General features: G+C 35.6%; 1 protein-coding gene across 1 annotated transcript in view; it reads left to right on the forward strand.

Moving 5' to 3' along the window:
• Nucleotides 1-23,890, forward strand: part of LOC115445327 (paired box protein Pax-6) — a 69,324-nt gene that overhangs the window by 38,177 nt on the left and 7,257 nt on the right. Inside the window, exons 5-7 of the mRNA XM_037436330.1 lie at nt 2,093-2,315; nt 13,937-14,089; nt 15,706-15,788. Coding sequence (XP_037292227.1) covers nt 2,093-2,315; nt 13,937-14,089; nt 15,706-15,788 — 459 coding nt within the window. The remainder of the gene's footprint in view (nt 1-2,092; nt 2,316-13,936; nt 14,090-15,705; nt 15,789-23,890) is intronic.

Genomic DNA, 23,890 nt, shown 5'->3' on the forward strand with positions numbered 1-23,890 from the left:
AAATTTTTTATTATTATTCTTCTCTCGTTCGTAGCTTATCTCACGATGAAATCGAAAGTTGTTCTTGTAATATAATCTGTGTCTGATCCTTGGCGTAGGTTCTGAATAATCGTTTTTTAACTTCCCTCTTTTATTTTTAATACACGTGGTATGTAATAGTAATCTTACAGCTTAGGTTTATATAGTTTATAACCTTTTTTTCAAAAACATTGATTTCAATATTTTGCTGAGTATTATAATACTTGTAGATAAATAAAACAAGAATCCAAAAACAATGCTACCCAATCAGTTTAAGGACTATTACTTAACTAACTTCTATTACAATTTAGTACTATATATTCGTAGCAGGTACATACTCAATGCTTTAAAATTTTTGGACGAAAGCATACCTCTATAATCTTTCCAACATATCTGATTGGCTGGGGTGCTGTCAAAAACAGAGTTCGGTTTTTAAATGCACCTCTCTTATTGGTACGTTTCGTATTCGAAATTCAAAATGTTTTTGGCGTTGAACAGAGATTTATCTTATTGGAAAAAATTGGTCCGACGATTGATTTGTTTAGCTTTTTTATGTATTTTTATATTAAGTAGTGTGTTATTTTAATGATTAAACAACACATATTAAGGAAGGCACGTTATTGTTTAAAGTAATTTTGCTGGGTTGAATACTTTTATATGAATTAAAAGACACATAAGGTCCCACATACCTTAGATTACATTCAGTACTTAATCTACGTAAATGATTCTCTTTTACTCTACTAATAATTATTATTCAATTTATTCTAGTAAACGTTGTTGCCAAAATCCCTACCCATATCTATAAGTGCGATTTACTTTTCGCATATCTACTCTACGTAGAGATGTTTTACGAAGGTGCTCTCGTCTCCTCGCCTACATTATCATCCATTAGTAGAACACTGGATTAAATAGCAGCCCCTATTCCACTAACAGCGGTGTTTTTATACTAATGTTAATGTATTTTTATAATGCTGTTACAATGTATGTTTTGTTGCGTGAATTTGAGAGTGGTTTTAAGTTTTATAGAGTTTAGGAATACTATATTATTGACGGTGCATAGGCAGAGAAGAAATCGGTTTGCCTATGATGAGTATTGAAGTATAGTAATTAATAATTTTCATCGTGCTGGTAGAAGTTTTGGCAATCGAAATTGACATCATACAAGATACAGCGCATACCTTTCTAAACAAACAAAATAGTATTACTTTATCGTTGTAACACAATTCCAACATTCTCAGTTTAATTTCACAGATAAAATCACAAACGGTAACACACAACAAACTTAAATACAAAGTGAACAGTTTATCAGATGATTCTGTGTTCATTAAACGATAATTTGCACCGCGCGGCGCGGCGGGAAAGCCGACTCCCAACCATTATCAAAATAACGAAAGGAGCTGTAAAGAACATTCGCTGTTTTGCAATCCGGACCCACCCCGAAGAGGGAAAACGTTCCCCGTTGCCAATGGCAACAAGAAAACAGATATCATACCTACCGCATACATAACTATAACCCGTATACAACGTGTTAAAATGGGCATACATAGAATTTTATATTTGTGTGAGTAGGCTTTACGCATGCGTGCTTTTCGGTGAAAGTAGATAGATATTGGGGTTTTTAGGGCCTTCGAGGGGGTGGGGCCGCCGCCCGCGGGCCGAGGGGTTAGGGATGCCCTAATCTGTGTCCCTTTGAGGCTCCCGATTGGAATTTAGTAATCATATTAGATTTTAAATTACACGTGTCTGGAAGTTAAAAGGGCGGGGTGGGTGAGTCAATTTGTTTCCTATTATATACCTCGTGATTGTGCGTGGGTTACGTTGACTATTTACCGTAAAAACTTGACTATTTTGTTTATATTTACACTAGTATCTAGGAATTCCATTGCAAAAGTGCACCAAAAATTCGGTTACATCTTAACAAACAGACAGTTAAATACCTAAACATAAATCAAAATAAATAACCACAAAAACATACATCACCCCCTTTTAGCTCGACTTCAATAAAACACAGAAAGCTTGTCAATAAACTCCTAATTTACCCAGAACAAGAACGTTTAACACAATATTCCTACAGGTATCGTCAATAAACCGGGTCCTTCGGAACCTGGCCTCGCAGAAGGAGCAAGCAGCATCAGCACAGAACGACAGCGTGTACGAGAAGCTCAGGATGTTCAACGGGCAGGCGGCGACGGGGTGGTGGTACCCCGGACTACCCACCGCGCCGGCGGCTCCCGCGATACCCGCGCCGCTACCACCCCAGCTCAACAGGACTGGGAACACCGAGGAGCATAAGAGAGGTAAGGATTATAGCAGACCCGAATTCGTAAACTATAAATGTTTTAAATAATTACATTATATGCTTTATGGGTAAAAAAAATATACACTTAATTATGGACAGGTATTAGGTACAGTTCGCTCGTTTGTCTATTGAGAAATAATCTATAAAAAAAATACTAATGATGCGTCATCGCAATGTAAACAAAATTACTTTTATTCAAGGCCGAAGACAAAGTTCAAAAACTTTTACCTACCATCTTAATGTTTAATACATTGTCAAGTCAAATACAGTAAATTAGGCAATTTTAATGAACTTGGTATTTCTATCCCGAATTTTCAATACACTAAAAACGCTCCCTGCAATCGTCATCAGTTCTCAGCGTCTACAAAATAGCGCCTTCCGCAGAGCTACATAAAACTAAACAAAATTTGAGCCAGTAGTGGAAGGTGGCAAAACGTGACAACAATTTGTAACTATGTACTATATACTTTACATTGCACTTTGACTCGGCACCACCCCACGAGCGCGGCAAAGGAATCAAAAATGTAGGGCTGTCGCGCTAATATATCTAAAATAATAAACTGTATTACGAGTAATAAAATGTTTAATTTATCTATAAATTATGGATATCCTATACTCATTTACAATTAAATAGTATATATCCTTGTTTACCTTCTCCGCTTAGTTAGCGTTTAAAAATTACTAGTAGATTCATTCCCAGGTACACTAAAATGGAAAAAATATGAAAGTCGTATTTAAAAAAAAAACACTAACTGAAAATGCAGTATAGGTATTCAATTAACATATAACAAAAATATAAGTAGGTAATATTAGTTTTCAGAAAGAACAATCGTCTAAGATAAAAACTATCTTAATTCACTTACAATTGCAAAATACGGTGTCTTATTGTATTGCCAACACCCTTGAATCTATTTAATTATATGCATCAAAATTCATTACTTTTTTTACAACCACAAAAAACCTGTAACATAAGTAACCCTGTCGGCCATCCTCACGGGAGGGGACGAGAGGGAAGGAGTGGGAGGGCTGTTGTTACCGCGTTTCTTTCTGAACACCTCGGGCTTGTGGCGAGCAAGATTACAGCTGCATTGTGCTGTACGACTAGGCTTGCAGCTTTTGTATGTATATTCTATACTAAGCTATGTATTAAATATGAAACGTACTTTACTAGTAAATGGTACAATAATTCAATTTGTAATGGTTGTAAATGTGAAGTTTAAGTAATTTTTCTTATTTTATATTTCTAATTCAGCAACTACATCTATTTGTAACGTATTCACCTCTTTATGATATAACTGATACTGACCTTTACGGATACAACACATTCGATTTTTAAAACGCGTAATCCATTAACCGTTATAAAGTTCAGCCATGTATTGTTTAACAACACACTGGCCAGCAACAATTAAGAAAAACAACAATCGATACCTAAATTGTAAATCGATTATCAATCAAGTTCATGTATCGTTTAACACTGGCCACTTTGACTTGGCGTCCAGCCCACATAGTTGCAAAGTGGCGAACGTAAGGTCAACCGTCGTTAACTCTTGACTCGCCGGTTTAAAGTAAAACTCCGCTGTGACCCGACGCGGCTGTCGCCTCTACATCCCGGAATTTCCTCACTTTTCACGTGTGCTAGGGTTGCCACAATGATTTATTTTCATGACTTAACTAAAATTACTGTGACTTCTTACTATAATATTATTGTGAAAAATAGTGATGAATCGGTATTTGAAGAAGTACTGTCCGGCTGTTCGAAACCAGGCAACAGTTTTGTAGAAGCAAAATACCAGTAATTTATATATCACCTTGTGAGGAAGCCATTTTAAAACTGAATTAATTAATGAACAATCCTTGTAAAGTTTAGTTTACAAGAAATGTTCTTTAATAAATATTCGGGAGGAACAGTTGACGTAAACACAGCTCTACGAGGCTTTTAAAAGCTTCCTCTCCCGTAGAATAACCGGCTAAAACTAGTTAACATAATATTCAAATACTTTCTACGTACAAGTTTTACTGAAAACTTAAGATGTCTGGCAACCCTGTCGTAGGCGTTGTTTAGCGACCCAGTACGTGACCTGAATAGTTAGAGTTTCAGGTTCGCGTCGCGAAAAAAGATGAGTGTTGCCTTCCTCCCGGCGCGTCACATCCGCCTTTTTGTTTTATTCCCGTATTACTGTCTTGGAGAAGCTGAAAATGTTTTTACGTATCTGTTTGAGATTTTTTATCTTCCGAGACTGTATTTTTATCTGTCATTTTTAACCTAGTTTTTGTTGTGATCTGGCTTCTATGGACTGCGAAAGAATAATTTTATAAGAACTAAATTTCCTTAATATTTAAGAGGATCAACAAACAAGCAAAATTCAAAACGTATGGCATAAAATTATCTGATTAAAATTCATGAACATAAACATGTAAAATCGATAAGAACCGTATTTCTACACAACACTAAAACACAACACAACTATACCGATTCGTATGAAATGAGAGCGCTTTTAACTTTTACATTTTAAATATTACTGTAGTGTTTATGTTTGCCGGTGGAGGAGCGGCTTAATTAACTTTCGGCTCGACATTCAGTCCTGTAAATTCGATTCTCCAAAAATGCTGCTACGGAAAAATGGACTTTGTTGATCTTTATCTTTGCGTCCTAGAAGCTTAAGTCGTTTGAATCTTGTTGGTTCGATTTTTACCAGAAACACGACAGTTGTTTTGTTTAAAAATTGAGTGTTTTTGAATTTGGAATTTATTTTGTAACGTTTGAATGCGTCATTATATGTTCTTTTTTTAAATCCTGGTAAGGAAAAGTTCACTTCACTTCACTTCTCTAGTTTTGCTACTATTTCAGCAACTAGTGAGATTAAAATCCATTCCCAAAATAATCTGCAAGCTTTATCCTAAACAAAATAAATTAAACAAACAATAAATCCATTCACAGCCATCACTTTTTTCGGCTCAAATAATCAGTTATTTATTTTAGCGAGCAATCCTAAATCAAAGAGGAACATGACAGTTTACTGAAATGAAAACTGAAATAGTTCACTATCACAAAGTTCTTTGCTGTATATTTAGCACAAATTAAATCATATATAAATTTATGTAATTTTCAGTAATGTTCAATAATCCCGAATGATAAATGAAGAGGGAACCGGGACCGATTGTTTTTTAAATATTTTCCCAACATGAAAATTTTAATCTCATTTTTCCATCAGTTAAAATTAACATAGGACCTTGTCATACTCAGCGAACTACCTACTCTGTATGACTATCATACTCATTCAATAACACATAGACGAAACAATTAATACCGGCATTACCCGCTGTAATATTTTACGGGTACACGTTACGCGTAGTCCACGTGAGTTTATTGCGCTCCGGGTATGTATTTTTCGAATACCCGCTGGTCGAGCCCTAATTGTATTATCACCCGAAGCCGAAAGAAGCTGGTAATTTCACGGTTTTAAATACGATTTTGAGTGGACGTTGTATGGAATTTTCTTTTTAATGTCAATTGTTGCAGAATTTAATTATACGTACTATTATTCCTAAACGGGTGGGTAGAGATACAATTTCCTTCATCTGAGTACCTTTTATTTACATCATATCAATAATAGGTACTCATACTGGTAGGTCCATCATATGTGAGAGGCCGCCTGGGTAGGTAGTACCGCAATGTCTATTTCTGACGTCAAGCAACAGTGTGAAGTCACTGTTGTGTTCCGGTTTGGAGAACATTGTAGCCAGTGTAACTACTGGACATAATAAGACTTAACATCTCATGTCTCACGGCGAGCGCAGTGGAATACCAAACAATACTTTGTAATTCATGATGTTGGATGGTGTTTCTACTGTTTATGGGTGGTCGTTTCGCTTACCATCAGGCAAACGGCAAGCTCGTTTTGTCACTCTAGGGAATAAAAAAAAAAGTCATGTGAATATTAATTTATCGTCATATTGAGAATAGATTCTAAATGCGAAGAATGTACAGGTTTTTTCCTAATCAAAATACAAAAATAAAAGTTACCTGACGAGCATCAAATTAAGAACCTAACGCGTCACATCTACGTAGGTAGACTGTCACCGAATGAGGTTACAATAATGAAAGATTTACAGGAAAGATTTTCCACCCAGGCCTAACCGCGAGCGAAATCTAGTAATATATTTTTATAACATTTTGAAACTAAACAAAGTTTTCATTCAATTCGACATCGAGTAACAAACATCCAAACTTTTCTCATTTACATAATTAAACTTCAAGTTGTCTGCTTATTTTATGTAGTTAATGACCTTTTGATACTTCGCTACTAAAAATAAAATACGATTGCTCAACATTATATCCCAGAACTTTGATATATTTGTTCGCAACCTGCAGGAATTCACAGAAGTGGGCCACAGGTGTATTGAATTGAATTGTTAAAACGAATACCAAGTTTATCCATATAACATCGCTTTAGTACTATAACTATTATTTATTTATTTATTTTAAGGACAAACAGTGGTAATTACATTAAATCAATTGAACCTTACAAATTACTAACAATAGTTTAAATGCATTACCTTTAGTTGCCACGCAGGCATCGATATGTTGGAAAATACAATTATAAAATATAAAATAAGTAATGGTTTTAATATGTATAAATAGCTTTGGCTAGAGGCTTCGCCTGCATGAAGGAGTTTTCCGGGATTAAAGTCCTGCTAAATATTTTCCCGGGATAGAAGTAGCCTATAACCTTCCCAGGATCTTAAAGTATCTCCATACCAAATTTCATAAAAATCCGTCCAGCAGATTTTGAGAAAATCGATAAGAAACAGACAGACAAAAACGGGTTTTGTTTTATATTATGTATAGATAATAAATAAACTAATATCTATAAACAACATCACGCTACATTCTTAAAAGACGGACAGAAGTGTGAGACGAAATACATTATAACATACATATTTTCAATTCTCAAAACATGTAACGTTATTTACTCTAGAATAGAATCTTAATCATAAATTGAGTTTTCATTGAAAAAATATCTTGATATACGCCTGCAATACTATTACGTCACCAATACAGTAAACAATTTCTAAAATTCTACGCATAAAGTATTCACTACAAAACTGTACCGATTTTTCCATCGCGTCATCCGTTAACTCACATTTTTTAATATTCAACCCAGTGTTTAGTTCACGGGTCGATGCCGCCAGCCAATGTTTCGGAAGCTACGTAAAAAACTAAAAAAAATCTACACATAACAAAATAGCCAATACACTTCGGTGCAAAAAACGAATGCGACGTTTCTATAGCGCGTATAGCAAACGCAGTGGGCAATTTAGGACGCCAGTTGGACAAGAGCGAAAGTTAACCATTAATTTTGCACGGAAAGTTATTTGTATATCAGTTTTTGTGCGATTTAGTGATTGAATAAAATACGTATTAAGTAATAATGTCTTTCGATAATTAAATTAAATAAACATTTATATGTTAGGTTTAAACTATTGTAACTGAAATAGTAATGTCCATAAAAACACAGTATGTAAGTCGATAATACATATAAATAAATAAAATAGAACAATAATATTCCAAGAATAGTAAATAACATATCTACGATTCAGTTTAACTTGCAGTTAAAAAGTTTGTTACACCGAATTCTATGTAAGCTTTGAGAAAATATATTCATTCGTACATCGTGATTCGTGAGCGATCGTAAAGTAATTCGCATACAAATAAATTTTATCAGCTATAATAGCGGCGGCCACTAATTCAATTTGTTTTGTTTGTTAACGATATATTGAGTCCTAAACTCACCTCAACAAGCGACATTACCTAACATTTGCACAGTGGAACACACTACAAATAATTGCACAAATTGTTTGTGTACACTTGTCTAGGATATAGACACACATTGGTCACCAGTGCAAATGTGATAGCGGTCAGGGCAAATGAAGCGCCGATGTGCTTAATATCACACAATATTTGCCGAATCATTTGATTATTTTAGGTCAATAATTTGTTGTCCATTCCGATGTGGGAAACACCGCAGTGTTTTTTCTTTGACATTAACATTACCAGTCTCACTTATAAAAATTCGCTAAGCTATGTTTATTTAAAACACAAATTTACTCGATCAGATATAAGTCAAAACCCGCCATCTTGCCTTTTAATACGGTTTAAACTAGGAAACCTTTGATGTTTTAGACAGCTATTTAAGCAATTCTTAACCACCTCTTAACGCTAAAACAAGTTTATAAGTAAGACTATATCTTTAACGTATAAATTTAAGAAGTGTATTTGCAAACGAAACACTTATATAATATCTAAATAATATTAATAACAAATATTATTATTTTTGCCGCTGTACCAATATATAAATTTGCATGCTCTGGTCTCCTACAATTGAAGAGGCACATCACATTGTTAATTGTAAAAATGCTACATTATTTTACATGCCGTGTATCCTTCTTTGGAGGTCCTTAAATTAATAAACACGTGTTTAATTAAAACGTTTTTAAAAACCAATTTTGCGAAAAGAATTTTCCACGTTACGGTATAGTTAACTATGAAACTGGGGAACAAATATTTGTTTTAGCGGGTTGTCAACGCGTGGTGTGGTGGCACGCAAATCATCCCACTTTGGATTTGATTGTGACCGCCTAGTGTACTAGTTTGTTACGCGCAATTGTAAATTGATTGTTTGTATTGTATAAATGTAAACAAATTGTATTGTCCGTTGCGTAACACCGCTCTGAGGTCTCAGGTTCGCATCCCGGATCGGACAAAATGATATTGGGTATTTCTCTGTGTCTCTCGGAGTCTAGAATTTGAGCCCGATATGGCGATAGACTCGCCTCTTGTAATATCATGGGACGGAACACAGATGATGGTAAGTGGTGGCGCTGGTAACACGTGAGCATAACCATTCGGTGATAAATATGTGGTGTTTGTTCGTTTTAAGTTTTTTAATGGTAGAGCAGGCCAGTTTTGACTGCAATATAAAAACCGTAGTAATTATAGTGCTTCTCATAGAATTGAAGTAAATTAACTATTCCATGATTGCTTATTGCTTAAGAATTTTAAGTGTTCGTAAGCAGCGGAAATATTTTATCGATCTTTATACAAATATCGATCGTAAATGAATCGTTTCGGGAAAATATTTAACCAGAATCTAGTATATAATTAACTGTGTTATTTGTCAACAAAATATAATTATGTGACATAATTTTTAAATCAGAAAATCAATTCAGACGATAAAGTTGCATAAATAAACAAACAAATGCTGACAAATAAATCTTCACATTAATAATATATAATTATAATTTAATTAATTGACCAACAATAATTTAAATTAATTCGTTTAGCGCCGGTTGCATTCAGCATTCAGTAAGTCAACAATAATTCAAATGTAAATATTTCAAATAGCACCAGTTGCATTGATAAATCAGTAAGTCAAAACAGCCCCAGGTGTTGGTAAAGTTGGCGCGAATCGTAAACTAAAGCGAAATATCGATTTCAAACAGCAGTCATCGAGATGAGTGCTCGTTCCAATCACAATACAATGTTTTTTACTACGAAAGAGCGGCCATTAACTCATTCACTCATTGAGTGAATGGAAAAAGATTTTCACGTAAGTGCCACGCGTTTTAGTTATAGGGTTGATTTGAACTTTTGTGTTTTATATTCTCATTATAAAAGTCTAATTTTAAAGTATTATTATTCGGAATTATATAGATGCAACGCTGAATATTTTAAAAATAATTAAGGAAGTTAAAATAATATGAATACGTAAACATTCTATCATAATATGTGATTGATTTCTTCCTATTTCTATCCGAATTTCTACCACGGCGGCCAATCTCATTGGAGATCAGCCAGATACGCAGGAGATATTATAGTGCACAAGCGTGTGCGCAATACACAGGTGCACTCTGTTCCTTCACTCTCATATTCTGGTGAGACGGCAATCCGACATGACTGGGGAGAGATCAGACACAGGACCAACGGCTTTACGTGCTTTCCGAGGTACGGGGCTATCACACCACCAACTTCCTGACTCCGAGCTGCGACTGAGTAATTTTTAAGATGGAAAACATAGCAGTTTATAACTTATATACAAGAGTCCGTCTGAGCTAGTACCGCGATATTGGCCTCAAGCAGCAATATTTTAAAACTGTTGTATTCTAATTAAAAAAACATTTTAACTAACGTAATTATAGCATTATGACATTTGTCATCAACATTCTTAGATAACGAATGTTATAGAGTTTTGTCCCTATATTACAATATTTTTTCTTAAGTTTTTTATGAAAAGGGATTAACCATCTTCAAATAAACACTTAATACAATATCATTAGAGTCTAAATTGAGTCGTCAATCGGACAAGACAATCGTCCCACCCCCACAACTAGCGGGCATATTAGGCGAATGGTTGATTACAAACAAGCAATTTGTCTGTCGCCCCCGTGTTACTTATTCTTGTTATGACGTGTGGGGTGGGTTGTACCTAAACTTAATTTATTACGATAAAACTGTTTGTGGTAATTTCTCGCATTTTATTTGGTACAATTACTTAATACTAATGTATTTATTTGGGAAAACAGTTTAAAAATAGTATTCGTAAGATAGATTAAGTTCTAAAAATACAAGCCAACGGGTATACAATTTATAATTCAAAAGTTTTTCTTTAAAACAATTTTAATTTAAGGTTATAGCTTAAGGTCCATTTTCATACATTTTGTTTCACCTTTAATCTGGGTAACTAAACAAGTATTGACAAGTAAAGAATTTAAATTCACGTCTAGTTAGTGATTAGTTCTCGCAGTTGAAAGAAAAACGTAAAAATAATTAATAATCATGGATATTTCGGCCTTTAAAATTTAATATGACGAAATTTTAAAGGCCGAAATAGTTACCCAGATTAAAGGTGAAACAAAATGTATGAAAAATGGACCTTAAGCTATAACCTTAATACTGCATTTATCAATAACGTAGTCAGTTATTTATTAATAAAATAAATATAAATGACAAAAATGGATGTTACAGTAAAATAAATGTAAATGAAATATGGACTGCTTAATTAATGATATTAGCTCAGCCTTAGGCTCAGTCAAAACTGAAGCGTTAACACGTAAAGAATGTTCTCGAAGTGGGCCTCGGAAGGGGTGTTTATTCAGTCTCAAGTGGCAGATAGCAGACAGTGGAACATTTTATTCGCGGAAGCGTATCAAATTAGGTGGATCGCGCCTTGTCCGGCCGCAGGGCGGCCTGTTCTTGCTAGTACCGGTTTAATTTATGAGCGATAGCGTTTTTATTTTTCTCAATTACCATTATGTTGAATAATTGAGAAGTAATAGAAAGCGTTTGTGAAATATACTGGATGACTTTTGGTTTTATTTATAATACAAGGAAATTAGAATAAAAAAATCACTAGTTCTGAGTACACTATAAGGCCTCATCAAAGCCAGATAAACATATCCACGGAACACAAACGCTTACAATAGTCTTATGTCTTTCATGAGAACCTAACTTTACGTTTAACTTGTGATAAGTTTCGACCGGTAGGGCTGCGGTCAGCCTGTCCGCGGACGGCGGCCGCGCGCGCCGGAGCCCCGCGCGGCCGCCCGTTGAGTGACAGTATCGATCTCACATAATCGCGCTCCGCCAATCGGCCCCACCTACGACCGTCGTGTCCGCCCCGATAGCTCCAATTCCGCTTTATCTCCCCGACTTTCTTCAGTCCCCTTTGTGCTTATTTTCTCCAATTTTTTCTTCCTCCACTTTTATTTCGTTCCTTATTTTCTTACTACTATTATTTTCTCTTATGTATTTTTCGTGTTTCATCCCGCCCCTCGCCGACCTTATTGAGGAAAGGAAAAAGTTTTTTGCCGATCATTTTGTAGGTCGTTATTGGTGGAATTGTGGGTAAGTGCGCTCGTCTAAAGAATTGATTTTTTTTAATGAATTCTTCCTTTATGCCGCGGACGATAATAAATGAAAACGGTGATTGTTAGAATGGAAATAATATTGGTGTATAATGAGAAATGATATTTTTATGTTCGCTCCGTGTTCTGTTTGGTTTATTTGGCTTCTTAATATTTAAAATTAAGTACACGGTAAGGTTATGAATATTTTATTTTATTATCAAGACTATTTGAACATATAGAACTAACAAAAACAAATAATTATCATCATAATATTATAAAATACAAAAAAATAAAATAAAAGAAACTGGCCATCAACACATTCGATTTAAATTTTCAAATTTCGAACATTTCTAAACCGATCTCATTAGAAACAATGTCAGGCAAGGGCGTGTGCACATCGGCACACGCATCGGCGCGGGCTGACGGCAAGCGATCAATCAAAATTGTCAACCGATTGGAAAGTCCGCCATGTTTCGCCGGGCAAATGTCGCGCATCAATCATGTTTCAAAGTGAAATGGAATGTGTCTCGGTCGCGCCACATCAAACGGCGCACTGGTCTCGATGTTCATCTACATACAATTGCATCGGCAGATAGTATTAACTGAATCTAGTCTTCGGATATAATATATTTCTTTCTTTTAACAAAGAAATTAATTTGATCACTTATTGAATTATGGTATTTAATACTTTGTTGAAATTCGTCAATAAATGTCCATTAACGTCTTTCTTACAAACAAAATAATCATAAAAATTTTTTACTATAAGGGTCTGTATATCAATATATTTACGGCTAATGTACAACATAACTTTTTTATTCCCGTATTTATAGTTTCCCGCAAATAACGTCCATTAGGTATATTGCATCAGTCCTGACATCGAAATGTGACAGATTGCATAACAGTCGCGTCATTCAGCGGGGCTATCCGCCCGTACGGTCATTACTGGGAATCGAACCCCGACTCAAGTGGGCCGACCATAAAGCAAATTAATCAATTAGCCGGAGGCATGTCGACAACATTACGGCGATCGTTTAATTTCGCCCTTACTGAGGGCTGTAAACAACCTGTGTAAGTTGAGCCCGTGTAGGGAGGGAATTGTTACGCGTGGCGGATCAACGTAAATGGTTCAGTAATTTTTGTCTGTAATTCCAAGGGTTGTAATTTTGTAGTTCTGCTGACGCATCTGGTTGATAGTCGTCGAGTGCATTTTGCAAGTGCTTTGTTGATAGTTTGTGATGAAGAGCCCGACCCCTGGCTTTTGAACTTTTTGTTAGAGTTAAACACTGTGGAACAAGTACCCAGCTCTGATATATGATAGCTGCATTTAACAGTTATAATGGATGAAATACATTTTAAAATATGGCTTGTCAGTTTTGCATTGCTCTTTAATATTTTTTAGGATTGTGAGCATGTAATTTTATTTTAGGTAGACGGTGTCATTTAAATTAGGACTTACAAAACAACTTTACTTCAGCATTTATTAATTTTAAATTATTTAAATTTACAATTTTAATTTAGCATATTAATTTTAATACTAATAAGTGTAATTTTTCTCAACTAGTAACACCTATTTTGCGAATAATTAGATCGAAAATTTTTATGAATAGCTAAGACCAAACAACAACAATATTTATTTTGAAAATAAAACGAATCACTATTATGAGTAGTTATTTATTTAATTATAGAGAATATTAATAGAGATGGGTTTCACAGCAGATCCCCTGCAATCGGAGGCTGGTTCGGACGGCAACAGCGAGCACGCGTCATCAGGAGATGAGGACTCGCAGATGAGACTTCGGCTAAAGCGGAAGCTGCAGAGGAACAGGACCTCCTTCACCAACGACCAGATAGACAGCCTGGAGAAAGGTGAGGATGGGTAGTCCCTCTGTAGTCGGTCCCTCATGATAGAGGATCGTGGTTGTCATTGGAGGTACCGCATTAAGAGCGGATTATTTGACACCAGTTTCTGTTCATCGCATCTTCTAATTTGTGGTACTTGGAGGCAGACGAGTCTTTAATCTGGTCTCTCCATCGGGTATAGTAACAACCCTTCAATTAATTGTAACGACTTAAAATCTGTCGATCACCTACCAAATTGCTATTTCATATTACAAGTTTATTCTATTTGTACGCCTTTTTGAGGTTTTTTCCTTTTAAAACCTTAATTATTTAACCTAAATAGCTGGCGTAGCTGTATTTCGTGTATGACTATAGCTCCGAGGTCTTGGGTTCGAGGCCCGGGCAAAGCTATATTGGGTTGGTCTACTCAGTATCAGCCCGGAGTCTGTATTTGTGCCGGATATGGCGATAGGCTCGCCACCTATCACATCATGAGACGGAACAAACATGTCGAAGTGAGTGCCTTGGTAACACCTCTGCCCACTCCTTCGTGGATAAAGTCGTGATATGTGTGTTTAACTTGAAATTAATTCCGAATTAAAACACTGGAATTTGAAAATCCAAATTAATAATTATTCAATCAAAGTCAATATGTTTAAACTCCGATAATTTTAGTTTTTCTCACAAATCGTATTCTAAATTACCTATTTCCATCCACATTCACCAATCACATAAACCGACCTATAACTGAACACCAAATTCCCACATCTAAACAGAAGCCAGCATTATTTTCACACGGACAATAAATCCAAGGCTCCCTAGAGACTTCATAAGCCTATTTCCGAATGTCCCTTCCATCTTATTTATTGTTTGCTTTACACGGTTATTAGTAAATAAATAAATATTGTCCCCCGATATTTGCGCAGCACTCGGAGCCGTCCGAGGTCCAATTACGTACCGTTAATCTTTCTTTTCGCTGTTTGTTTGTTTGGCTGTTGTATTGACTTATTAGTTGATTTATCGTTTATTAGTTTTAGGTGAAATTTTATTGGAATAAAGATGTTTTTAAGCGTAATTAAAATATGTTGAAATAATAAGGTCCAGGGCTCTTATTCCGTCTACGGGGGTATATCCATCTTTATGTAATTTCGGACGTTCTAATTGAAGGACAGCTTTGATAGCCATGTAGGTAGGTAAATATGGAATTTCTTTACTTACTTACTTATACGGCTATCGAGGCTGTCTTTCGAACAAAACGCCCGTAATTGCAAAAATATGGATTCGCCTCTATAGACTAGCTCCCCTTGACCTTAAATTACTTAATAGTTGAATACTAAACATGCCGTAGTAACATTACATTACTAGATTATAATATGTGTCCATAAAATTGGCGTCATGTCAGTTATCTCAAAGAGCTTTATACCTAAATCTTAATTCTCAAACACGTTACATTATACTAGCTCTGTTTTGGCTCTGTTAAATATATTTTTTTGATATTTTTGTCCTTGATACTAACAAATTGCATGTATACAGACTTCGAGAGCACAATACTGGCTTTGTTTTAACTTTTGCATAATTTTTTGATTATTTTATATTATATTATATATTTTCGTAGTTAAAACTAACAAATTCCATGTGTACAGAGTTCGAGAGGACCCACTACCCGGACGTGTTCGCGCGCGAGCGGCTCGCTGAAAAGATCGGATTGCCTGAGGCACGTATCCAGGTAAAATAACATCCAGTTTACACCGCGGTAAGGTGGCTAACTACAACTCACTTCTAACCAACAACAGATATTAAGACTCGTTTATACTTAAGGTTATAGCTCAAGGTCCATTTTCATACATTTTGTTTCACCTTTAATCTGGGTAACTAAACAAGTATTGGCAAGTAAAGAATTTAAAATTTCGTCATATTAAATTTTAAAGGCCGAAATATCCATGATTATTAATTATTTTTACGTTTTTCTTTCAACTGCGAGAACTAATCACTAACTAGACGTGAATTTAAATTCTTTACTTGCCAATACTTGTTTAGTTACCCAGATTAAAGGTGAAACAAAATGTATGAAAATGGACCTTGAGGTATCGCCTTAACTACTGTATTTTAATAGCGGCGATAGCCTAGTTGGGTGTGGAACGGACTGCCGAGACGAATGTCCGCAGGTTCAAATCCCAAGGGCACACACCTCTGACTTTTCTAAAAAATCATGTGTGTATTCTTTGTGAATTTATCGTTCGCTTTAACGGTGAAGGAAAACATCGTGAGGAAACCTGCACATCTGAGAAGTTCTCCATAGGAATTTCGAAGGTGTGTGAAGTCTACCAATCCGTACTAGGCCAGCGTGGTGGACTAAGGCCTAATCCCTCTCAGTAGTAGAGGAGGCCCGTGCTCAGCAGTGGGCAAGTATATAATACAGGGCTGATATTATTATTATTATTATTACTGTATTTTTGGTGTTCATTTTTTGGTTATCATATTTCTGAATATAGTTCTTGTTCGTGATGAATGGGTACTAGTTGCATCTCTGACTACACTTTAGAGATAAAATAAAGACACATATTAATACTTATACTTAACTACTGTAATTGTTGGTGTCAATTTCGACGTTATTATATTTCTGAATTATTTTTGTCATGATGAATGCTGGTGGCATCTCTGCCTACCCTTTAGAACTAAAGGCGTAAGTGTATATTAGTTTTTGTAACAGAATTGGAGTCTGGAATTGTGCTCTAAATATAAATAAATTCGAGTGGCTAAGAGTGAAAATTTTAATAATGTGACCCAATGCAAAAACAATGCTTCAGTTAACACATCGCGACCAACTTAACAGAAATGTAAAAATTAAGACAGACGTAAATAAACCTAAAAGGGAAGCCGGTAGGAATCTAATTTTATAGACGCTTCGCCACTGATAGATTCGCTCTCTATTATAAAGGAATATAAAGCTTGTAAACATTTTTATATACCTCTGCCGGTCCTCGAAGAAAGGCGTGATTGGCCCATTGCATTAGAAGTATTTTTAATAATAATACTAAGTCTTTTTTCAAACAAATTAAATAGTTAAAGAATTAGATAAATTAGTTTGTGTCCAAAGTTCTTTGTCTGATTGCTTCCCTTTAGCAAAGGCCTTCTCCATTTGTTTCCATAAAGTTCTATTGCCAGCTGTCTTCATCCATGCATCTGCAATTGCCTTGACTTCATCCACCCATCTGCACAGATTAGAAGTATTATGAAATGTTAATTATCATAATAAAGTGTTAGTAATTCAAGAATCTCAGTCGCACTTTAACAAAGCGTGAAGGATTCAGTGATTGCATCTGAAGCCGATATCAATTACATGAGGTGAGAGAGGTGTAACTGTTAATACAAACATTATCTCGTTTACATTGTATAGATACTTCTGTCTGGGTAGGGTACTCTTGCAGTCCTGGATTTACAGGTTAGTTTCATATGGGATAAATAAAAATGTAGAGTTTTGAATTTTCATGCGGACGGTACCATAAGCAATACTCAACTTAAAAGATTTAAGTGAAACTGATAATGTGGATCACATAGTTTGCGCTGAGAACGAACCCACATCCCTTCGATTTACTGGTACATAACAGCTGTCGGAGGCCGAAATAAATTCAAAACTTAATTTACTGGAAACTGAGCAACGTTGCAACATCAGCAGGAAAATCGATAAACCTTTCAAAAGTTTCATATTATAACAATACAGTTTGCGCCACATTGCTCCATACTTAATTTATTCCATTTATATAAAAACCAACTAAAATTGAACAAGGGCGTGTTTTAATAAAAGAGAATGCGTTCATAAGGACCTGTTTACACTGTCTGTTGACATAGGCGCGGCCACCGCGTGGATATGCGTCTTCGGCAAACACAGTAAAAAAACAAGGGCAATATCGAACGCAGCCGAGCACACACATATGTATATTCATTACATAGATTAAACAAACACGGCGCTATAGATATATTCCCGCCTTTATTTTTGTTGCATGTAATTTTTGCTCGGGCAACATTTGCGAATGTTTGCTTTGCATTAATTTTGGTTAATTGATGTGTCGGCTAAAAATTATTCATAAAAATGTTTAATATGGATCACATTTTCAGTGCGGAATGGCAAATGTTTGTTATGTTTGCGAACTTTAATTTCATTTCATCGCAGTGTAACGTAAATTCTCATTATTTTTTAAGTGGCCGGTATTGGCTGTTTATTTACCTGGGTTTTGTACATTTGAACTTTGCTTATATATTTTAATTCATTGAGAACTTTTAACAAATAATACGTTTATCTGGCAATGTTTATAGAAGTCGATTGACATTGCTATAACAAAAAAAAAACCTAATTTATTTATTAAAATCCATGCAAAAACATTACCAATATAACAATACCTTATAAATTTTAAGTGATTAACGGATTCGAAATTCAAACTTAGATCGTGTTCGTAAACTGAACTATACTTACATTAAAAGCCGCCACAACCCTCTTTTATTTTAAATTCATACATCATTAGTGTTGTTGGCAACAGTTTAAAGCACAATTTATCACATCGAGTGTTGTAATGGCCCGCAGTGATTCCACTGCAAGTTTTAACACTTACCGTCGATTCGAGATAATCGAATTTGTTCTCTTTTTGCTATGTCATTGGATTTTTTTGTAGAATTTAACGAAGGGTCAAACGTGGTAAACTATTGCTAATAATTAGGCTTAATTTATGTAGTGTCGTTAATGTTTAAGACACAGAGTTACGGAGTTCTTGGGTCTTTGGAATTTCGCTGGTCATGCAAGAGCAAAGTTATCAGTTAGGTTTTATAGGAATTTATCTCTGTGTATTTGCATTCGTGCTGTAGACTAAACTGTCTACAGTATAATTCTACCACTAACAAGTATCTTCATACTAGACTTCGACTAAATTAAACATATGATATTCAGGTAGAAACCATTTGCATTTCTATATTCGTTCTATTAAATACATAATATATTATATTAGCCCTGTATAATATACTGTCCCACTGCTGGGCACGGGCCTCCTCTACTACTATGAGAGTTAAGGTATAGATAGTCCACCACGTTGTCCTAGTGCGGATTGGTAGACTTCAAACACCCTCAAAAATGTTATAGAGAACTTTTCAGGTATGCAGGTGACTTCACGATGTTTTTCTTCACCGTTAAAGCAAGCGATAATTAACAAAGAATACACACATAACTTTAGAAAAATTAGAGGTGCCCCCTTGGGTTTTGAACCTGCGGACATTCGTCTCGGCAGTCCGTTCCTCTCCCAACTAGGCTATTGTCGCTTTGTTCACTAAATATTTTAAATTATAATTACACAGAGATTACTAGAAATTCTTTATCTATGATTTAGTATCAATAAGTATATGACAACCGAATGCTATTAGGAATGTTGGATTTAGATCTTTATCCTTAAACTGTATATATGATGCCTAGGCAACTCGAAGTGCCTAAACAGTGACCTCATTTAGCATGACCATGCAATCTTCATACTGAAAGTCTTCTTGTTCGGATAAAATGGCAAAAAGACAAGGCTTTGCACCGACAGAATTGACATTCTTCTCTACGTAATTTTATAAATACAAATGAATATTGTAGGCATTGTTAGGTTTAATACGTATTCTATCGACTGCCTCGGAGGCGTCGTTGTAATTATGCACGGTAAGTACGACTACTACGCTGAGGTCCTGGGTTCGAATCCCGGGTCGTGCCAAATTATTGTGAGTTTTGCCAACTTAAAAAAATAACTCAGTTTCAGTTCGGAGTTAGGAAGTTGGCGGTGTGATACCCCTGTGCCTCGGAAAGCACGTAAAGCCGTTGGTCCTGCCTGATCTCTCCGGTCATGGATTACCGTCTCACCGGACTATGAGAGTGAAGGAACTTAGGGTGCACCTGTGTATTGCACTTGTGCACTATAATAAGACTCTGGGATGGTTATACTTTCTATCTCGGAAAATATACAGCGGGACTTTTATTCCGAATAACTCCTTACGCAGGCGAAGCCGCGAGCAAAAACTAGTAGATATATATAAAACAAAAATGGGTACTGATATAACGTTATATACTACGTTGGCAGTAGATATTTAAATATGTCGATTTAAGTTTGCTAAGAAAGATCCTACCATTCATACCTCAGATCACAAGAATTCCAAGCGAAAAACACCATCAGTAAAAATTAAACAATATTTTTACACGAAGAAAATTAAAAGGCGGGAAACGGTCCTATATATTCATGTAAAAACCACTTTGACGTCTATATACAGTGGTGTAAAGCTGAATTCAGCTCGCAGTGATGTTGAATTAGGCAGCTGGGAGTAGCATGAACATCATTTGGTATTCCAGTGGACGTTGCCACGTGTCGTGAGTTCAAGACTCCGACACGGATTTAATGATCTTGACTTCTTTGTGGTTCGTAGTTTTGTAGGAAATGTGAGGGAGTTGAGTTGGCTATGCTATTGTAAAATGTGAACCATAGATAAAATAAATTAGCAACTAATTTACATTTACACAATCCATGTCTAACTACATAGATTCGATTTAAAATATAGAAACTATAAATGACAATGTTCTTGATCATTTATTAGGTACATTTTTATTTCACACATTCATTCTTTGTTAAGCTGCAAATACCTAGAAGTATTGTTACACAATTGTAACAACGAAAAAAGAAATAAATCCAAGTTACAAAAACGAATTGTAACACAATGTCGGAGGAATATTAAAATTATCCATAATATTTTCTCCAAAGTTATAGTCATAATATGAAGAGGGGTGAGGTATTGATCCCCGAGCCTACAGGAAGCGGGGGCGCGTTTCCGCCGCGAGGAGGGGGGGGGGGGGGGGGGGGTTTTGAAAAATTGGCACCCACAACGTACAAACGTTTACGGGCCGATGCACACGGTTTTGAAGTCTACACCCTTGTAATAAGCCGCGCCGAGAGATTCTTTGAAAAAGTACCGAGATTTTGTGGTGTTAGAATGGTGCTCAGATTTATCGTGTTTTTCTGTTTTTGTACTATTTGATGAATGGCGGGCTTTGGACGTAAATATTTTCGATGATTTACATTATTCGATCGCTATTTATCTTTCAGTTTACATGAACATGCTTTATCCTGTACTGGATTAAAAAAATAAAATCTTTTTTCAATATCAAGTGTTTCTGCAATGTAGGTATGAAAAAGAAAATGTGGAAACATATTACATACAATATTGAGATACAACAATATTAGCCAATCACAACGGCCCTGTGTCTACGCACTGCGAAGGCTGCCATTCTGTCAGCACTGAGAAACAGACTTGTTATCACAGTTTTACTCCGTCCTTAGATAAAAAACTTCTAGAATAAGGGGGAAAGACTTTACCATATTACATTCTGTATTCAAAATTATATTTTCTTTTAATTATTTTATTCCAATATAAGATTTTATTACATATTTTTACTAAACTCAAAGCTAATTTCATAAGTACAATGTATTTTGTCATGCACATAATACGAGCGTGGACACAATATTGTGACATTGAGCTGCGTAAAACGGAACGCACTCCCGGAAGCGGCGCTCACGTGCGCGTCACTTCCGGTGCCGGCTGTCATGGCGTTAGTAATATGGCGCTCGAAACCTTTCCGTGCTCAGTAATATTAGAGATTTGGGAATACAATTTTGTGTTCCTTATGAGTTTTGGGTTACAGATTTACAAATAAAACTTAACAAAAATATTACTAGTGTGAATATTTTATAACTAAACTAACTGTTTAATATTTCTGCCTCGGTGGCGTAGTTGTATTGCATGTCCGGTACAATAGCGCTCTGAGGTCCTGGGTTCGAATCCCGGGTCGGGCAAAGTGATATTTGGGTTTTTCTGCTCAGTATCAGCCCGGAGTCTGGAATTTGTGCCCGATATGGCGATAGGCTCGCCCCTATCACATCATGGGACGGAACATACTTGGCGAAAAGTGGGTGCCCTAGTTGCGCCTCTGCATACCCCTTCGGGGATAAAATGCGTGATGTTATGTATGTATGTTTAATATTTATTACATAAAAAATGTATTATGTAACTTATATCTTGGCACAGGCAATAGCATCTTGTGAACACAGTGTGGTTTAACTAAAATCTCAATCAGGTTTCGATGGATGTCAAACTAAAGCTGTCTTACTGGATATTTTCTAAATCTCGTCATTATTACGGATATTTTACTATGCGTAAGATGTTCTAAAATTGGTACCAATACTGCATTATGTATTTTATATTAAGTATGATAAGATTCTATAAAGAGTTTTCTAACCGTCTCACAGGCTTTGGTTACCCCCAAACTATCCAAAAAATAGGCGTTTCTCACAGGAAACTCTCAGAACGGTCGAAAGAGGTGGCGCAATACGTCATAATATTATTGCTCGGCCCTCCGAAGAATCGGCACAATGTTGCCGACAATATTTTATCCGACCCTCCCAAAAACTTACGCGGAGGGTCAACTTAGGATGCGTGCACAATAGACTTAAAGGGATTTATTCAAATATCTTTTAAAATTTTCGAAAGAAAATAATATGGGTACTTTAATTATCAACATATTGCCTTTTCAAACCTGTTAACTTTTTACTACTTTTGTGAAGCAAAGCCTATATTAAATTCTTTACTGCCTACACACGTGTCAAATAAAACAAACTAGGAACCAAACGACCAGAATAATTCCAGACTTGTATCAATTTAAGCATAGTGTAACATACTTCCTATTTTACTTTTAACGTAATGTTCACTTCTAGAAAGTCGTGCACCCAGCTACGTTCTTAAGTTCTAGTGTTATTGACTAGCTTAGTGGACCTAAATAAAAAAAAGAATAAGCTGCATCCATACACGCGTACAACACAACAGGCTTACACCCCCAGCCCCTCAAAATACGTCAAACATGTGCCCATACCTTAACCCTCTAAAATAGCGCGACTCATTTTTCCCATTGCGTATAGATATTTCTTCTCGACAGCGATGACAGGTCCTTTTTCCCGCCTCCACTCAAATTGTGCCAAACAACGTTACCAAGGGTTCTTACCAAATGGGTTTCCCCATAATTTTATTATAGGAAACGAGTTGCGGTGTAATTGTTTTTGATATAAATGCTTTTGTCATTGTTTCGAATGCTTTACATCGTAGTTGTATCATTAGTGCTGTGAATTTTGTTTAGTTTTTAATTAGGTTCATTCGTAGTTTTGGAGTTGTTAGTTAAATAGGATTGGTGTGCAGTTAGTACTAAATGTATTGTACATAAATTATATCATGGAGAGGTTTTATTAAGTAGTTTTTATCCCACAAAAAATATGAATTATTGTAACTATCGATATATTGTTTTAAATTAAATACTTAGCATGTAAGACGTTGTCCTGAATTCCATTTACTTTCAATTCAAAATATAAAAATACTGTTTCATTCAATGAAACTTAATTTTCCTCAAGCACAAATGTTTGTATGTGAACTATCCTTTTTGGCCTTGTAGTGGGTCTACTTTGATAGTTAACGCGGTGACCGTCGAATCTCGGACCTTTCCTGCTTCGAAGAACACGTTAGCCTTTACCCTTTCATACCAAGAAGCAAACCTTAACCTCAAAGAGTTTGCTTAACATGCTAATTATTAATACATAATATCACACCTTATACTTTTCAGGGTAGACTGTAACTCAAACATATTTCGCCAGCTACGTTAGGTTCTATGTGAAGAGGTCTATTCCTATTTATAGGGCACAATTCCAAACTCCAATCTGATATCGAAATTAAGTCCATTCATTACCCGATCTGATCAAACTTGAGACCTCCACGATAGCAGTA

This window comes from Manduca sexta, chromosome 7 (genome assembly GCF_014839805.1).
Source record: "Manduca sexta isolate Smith_Timp_Sample1 chromosome 7, JHU_Msex_v1.0, whole genome shotgun sequence".
NCBI classification, from domain to species: domain Eukaryota; kingdom Metazoa; phylum Arthropoda; class Insecta; order Lepidoptera; family Sphingidae; genus Manduca; species Manduca sexta.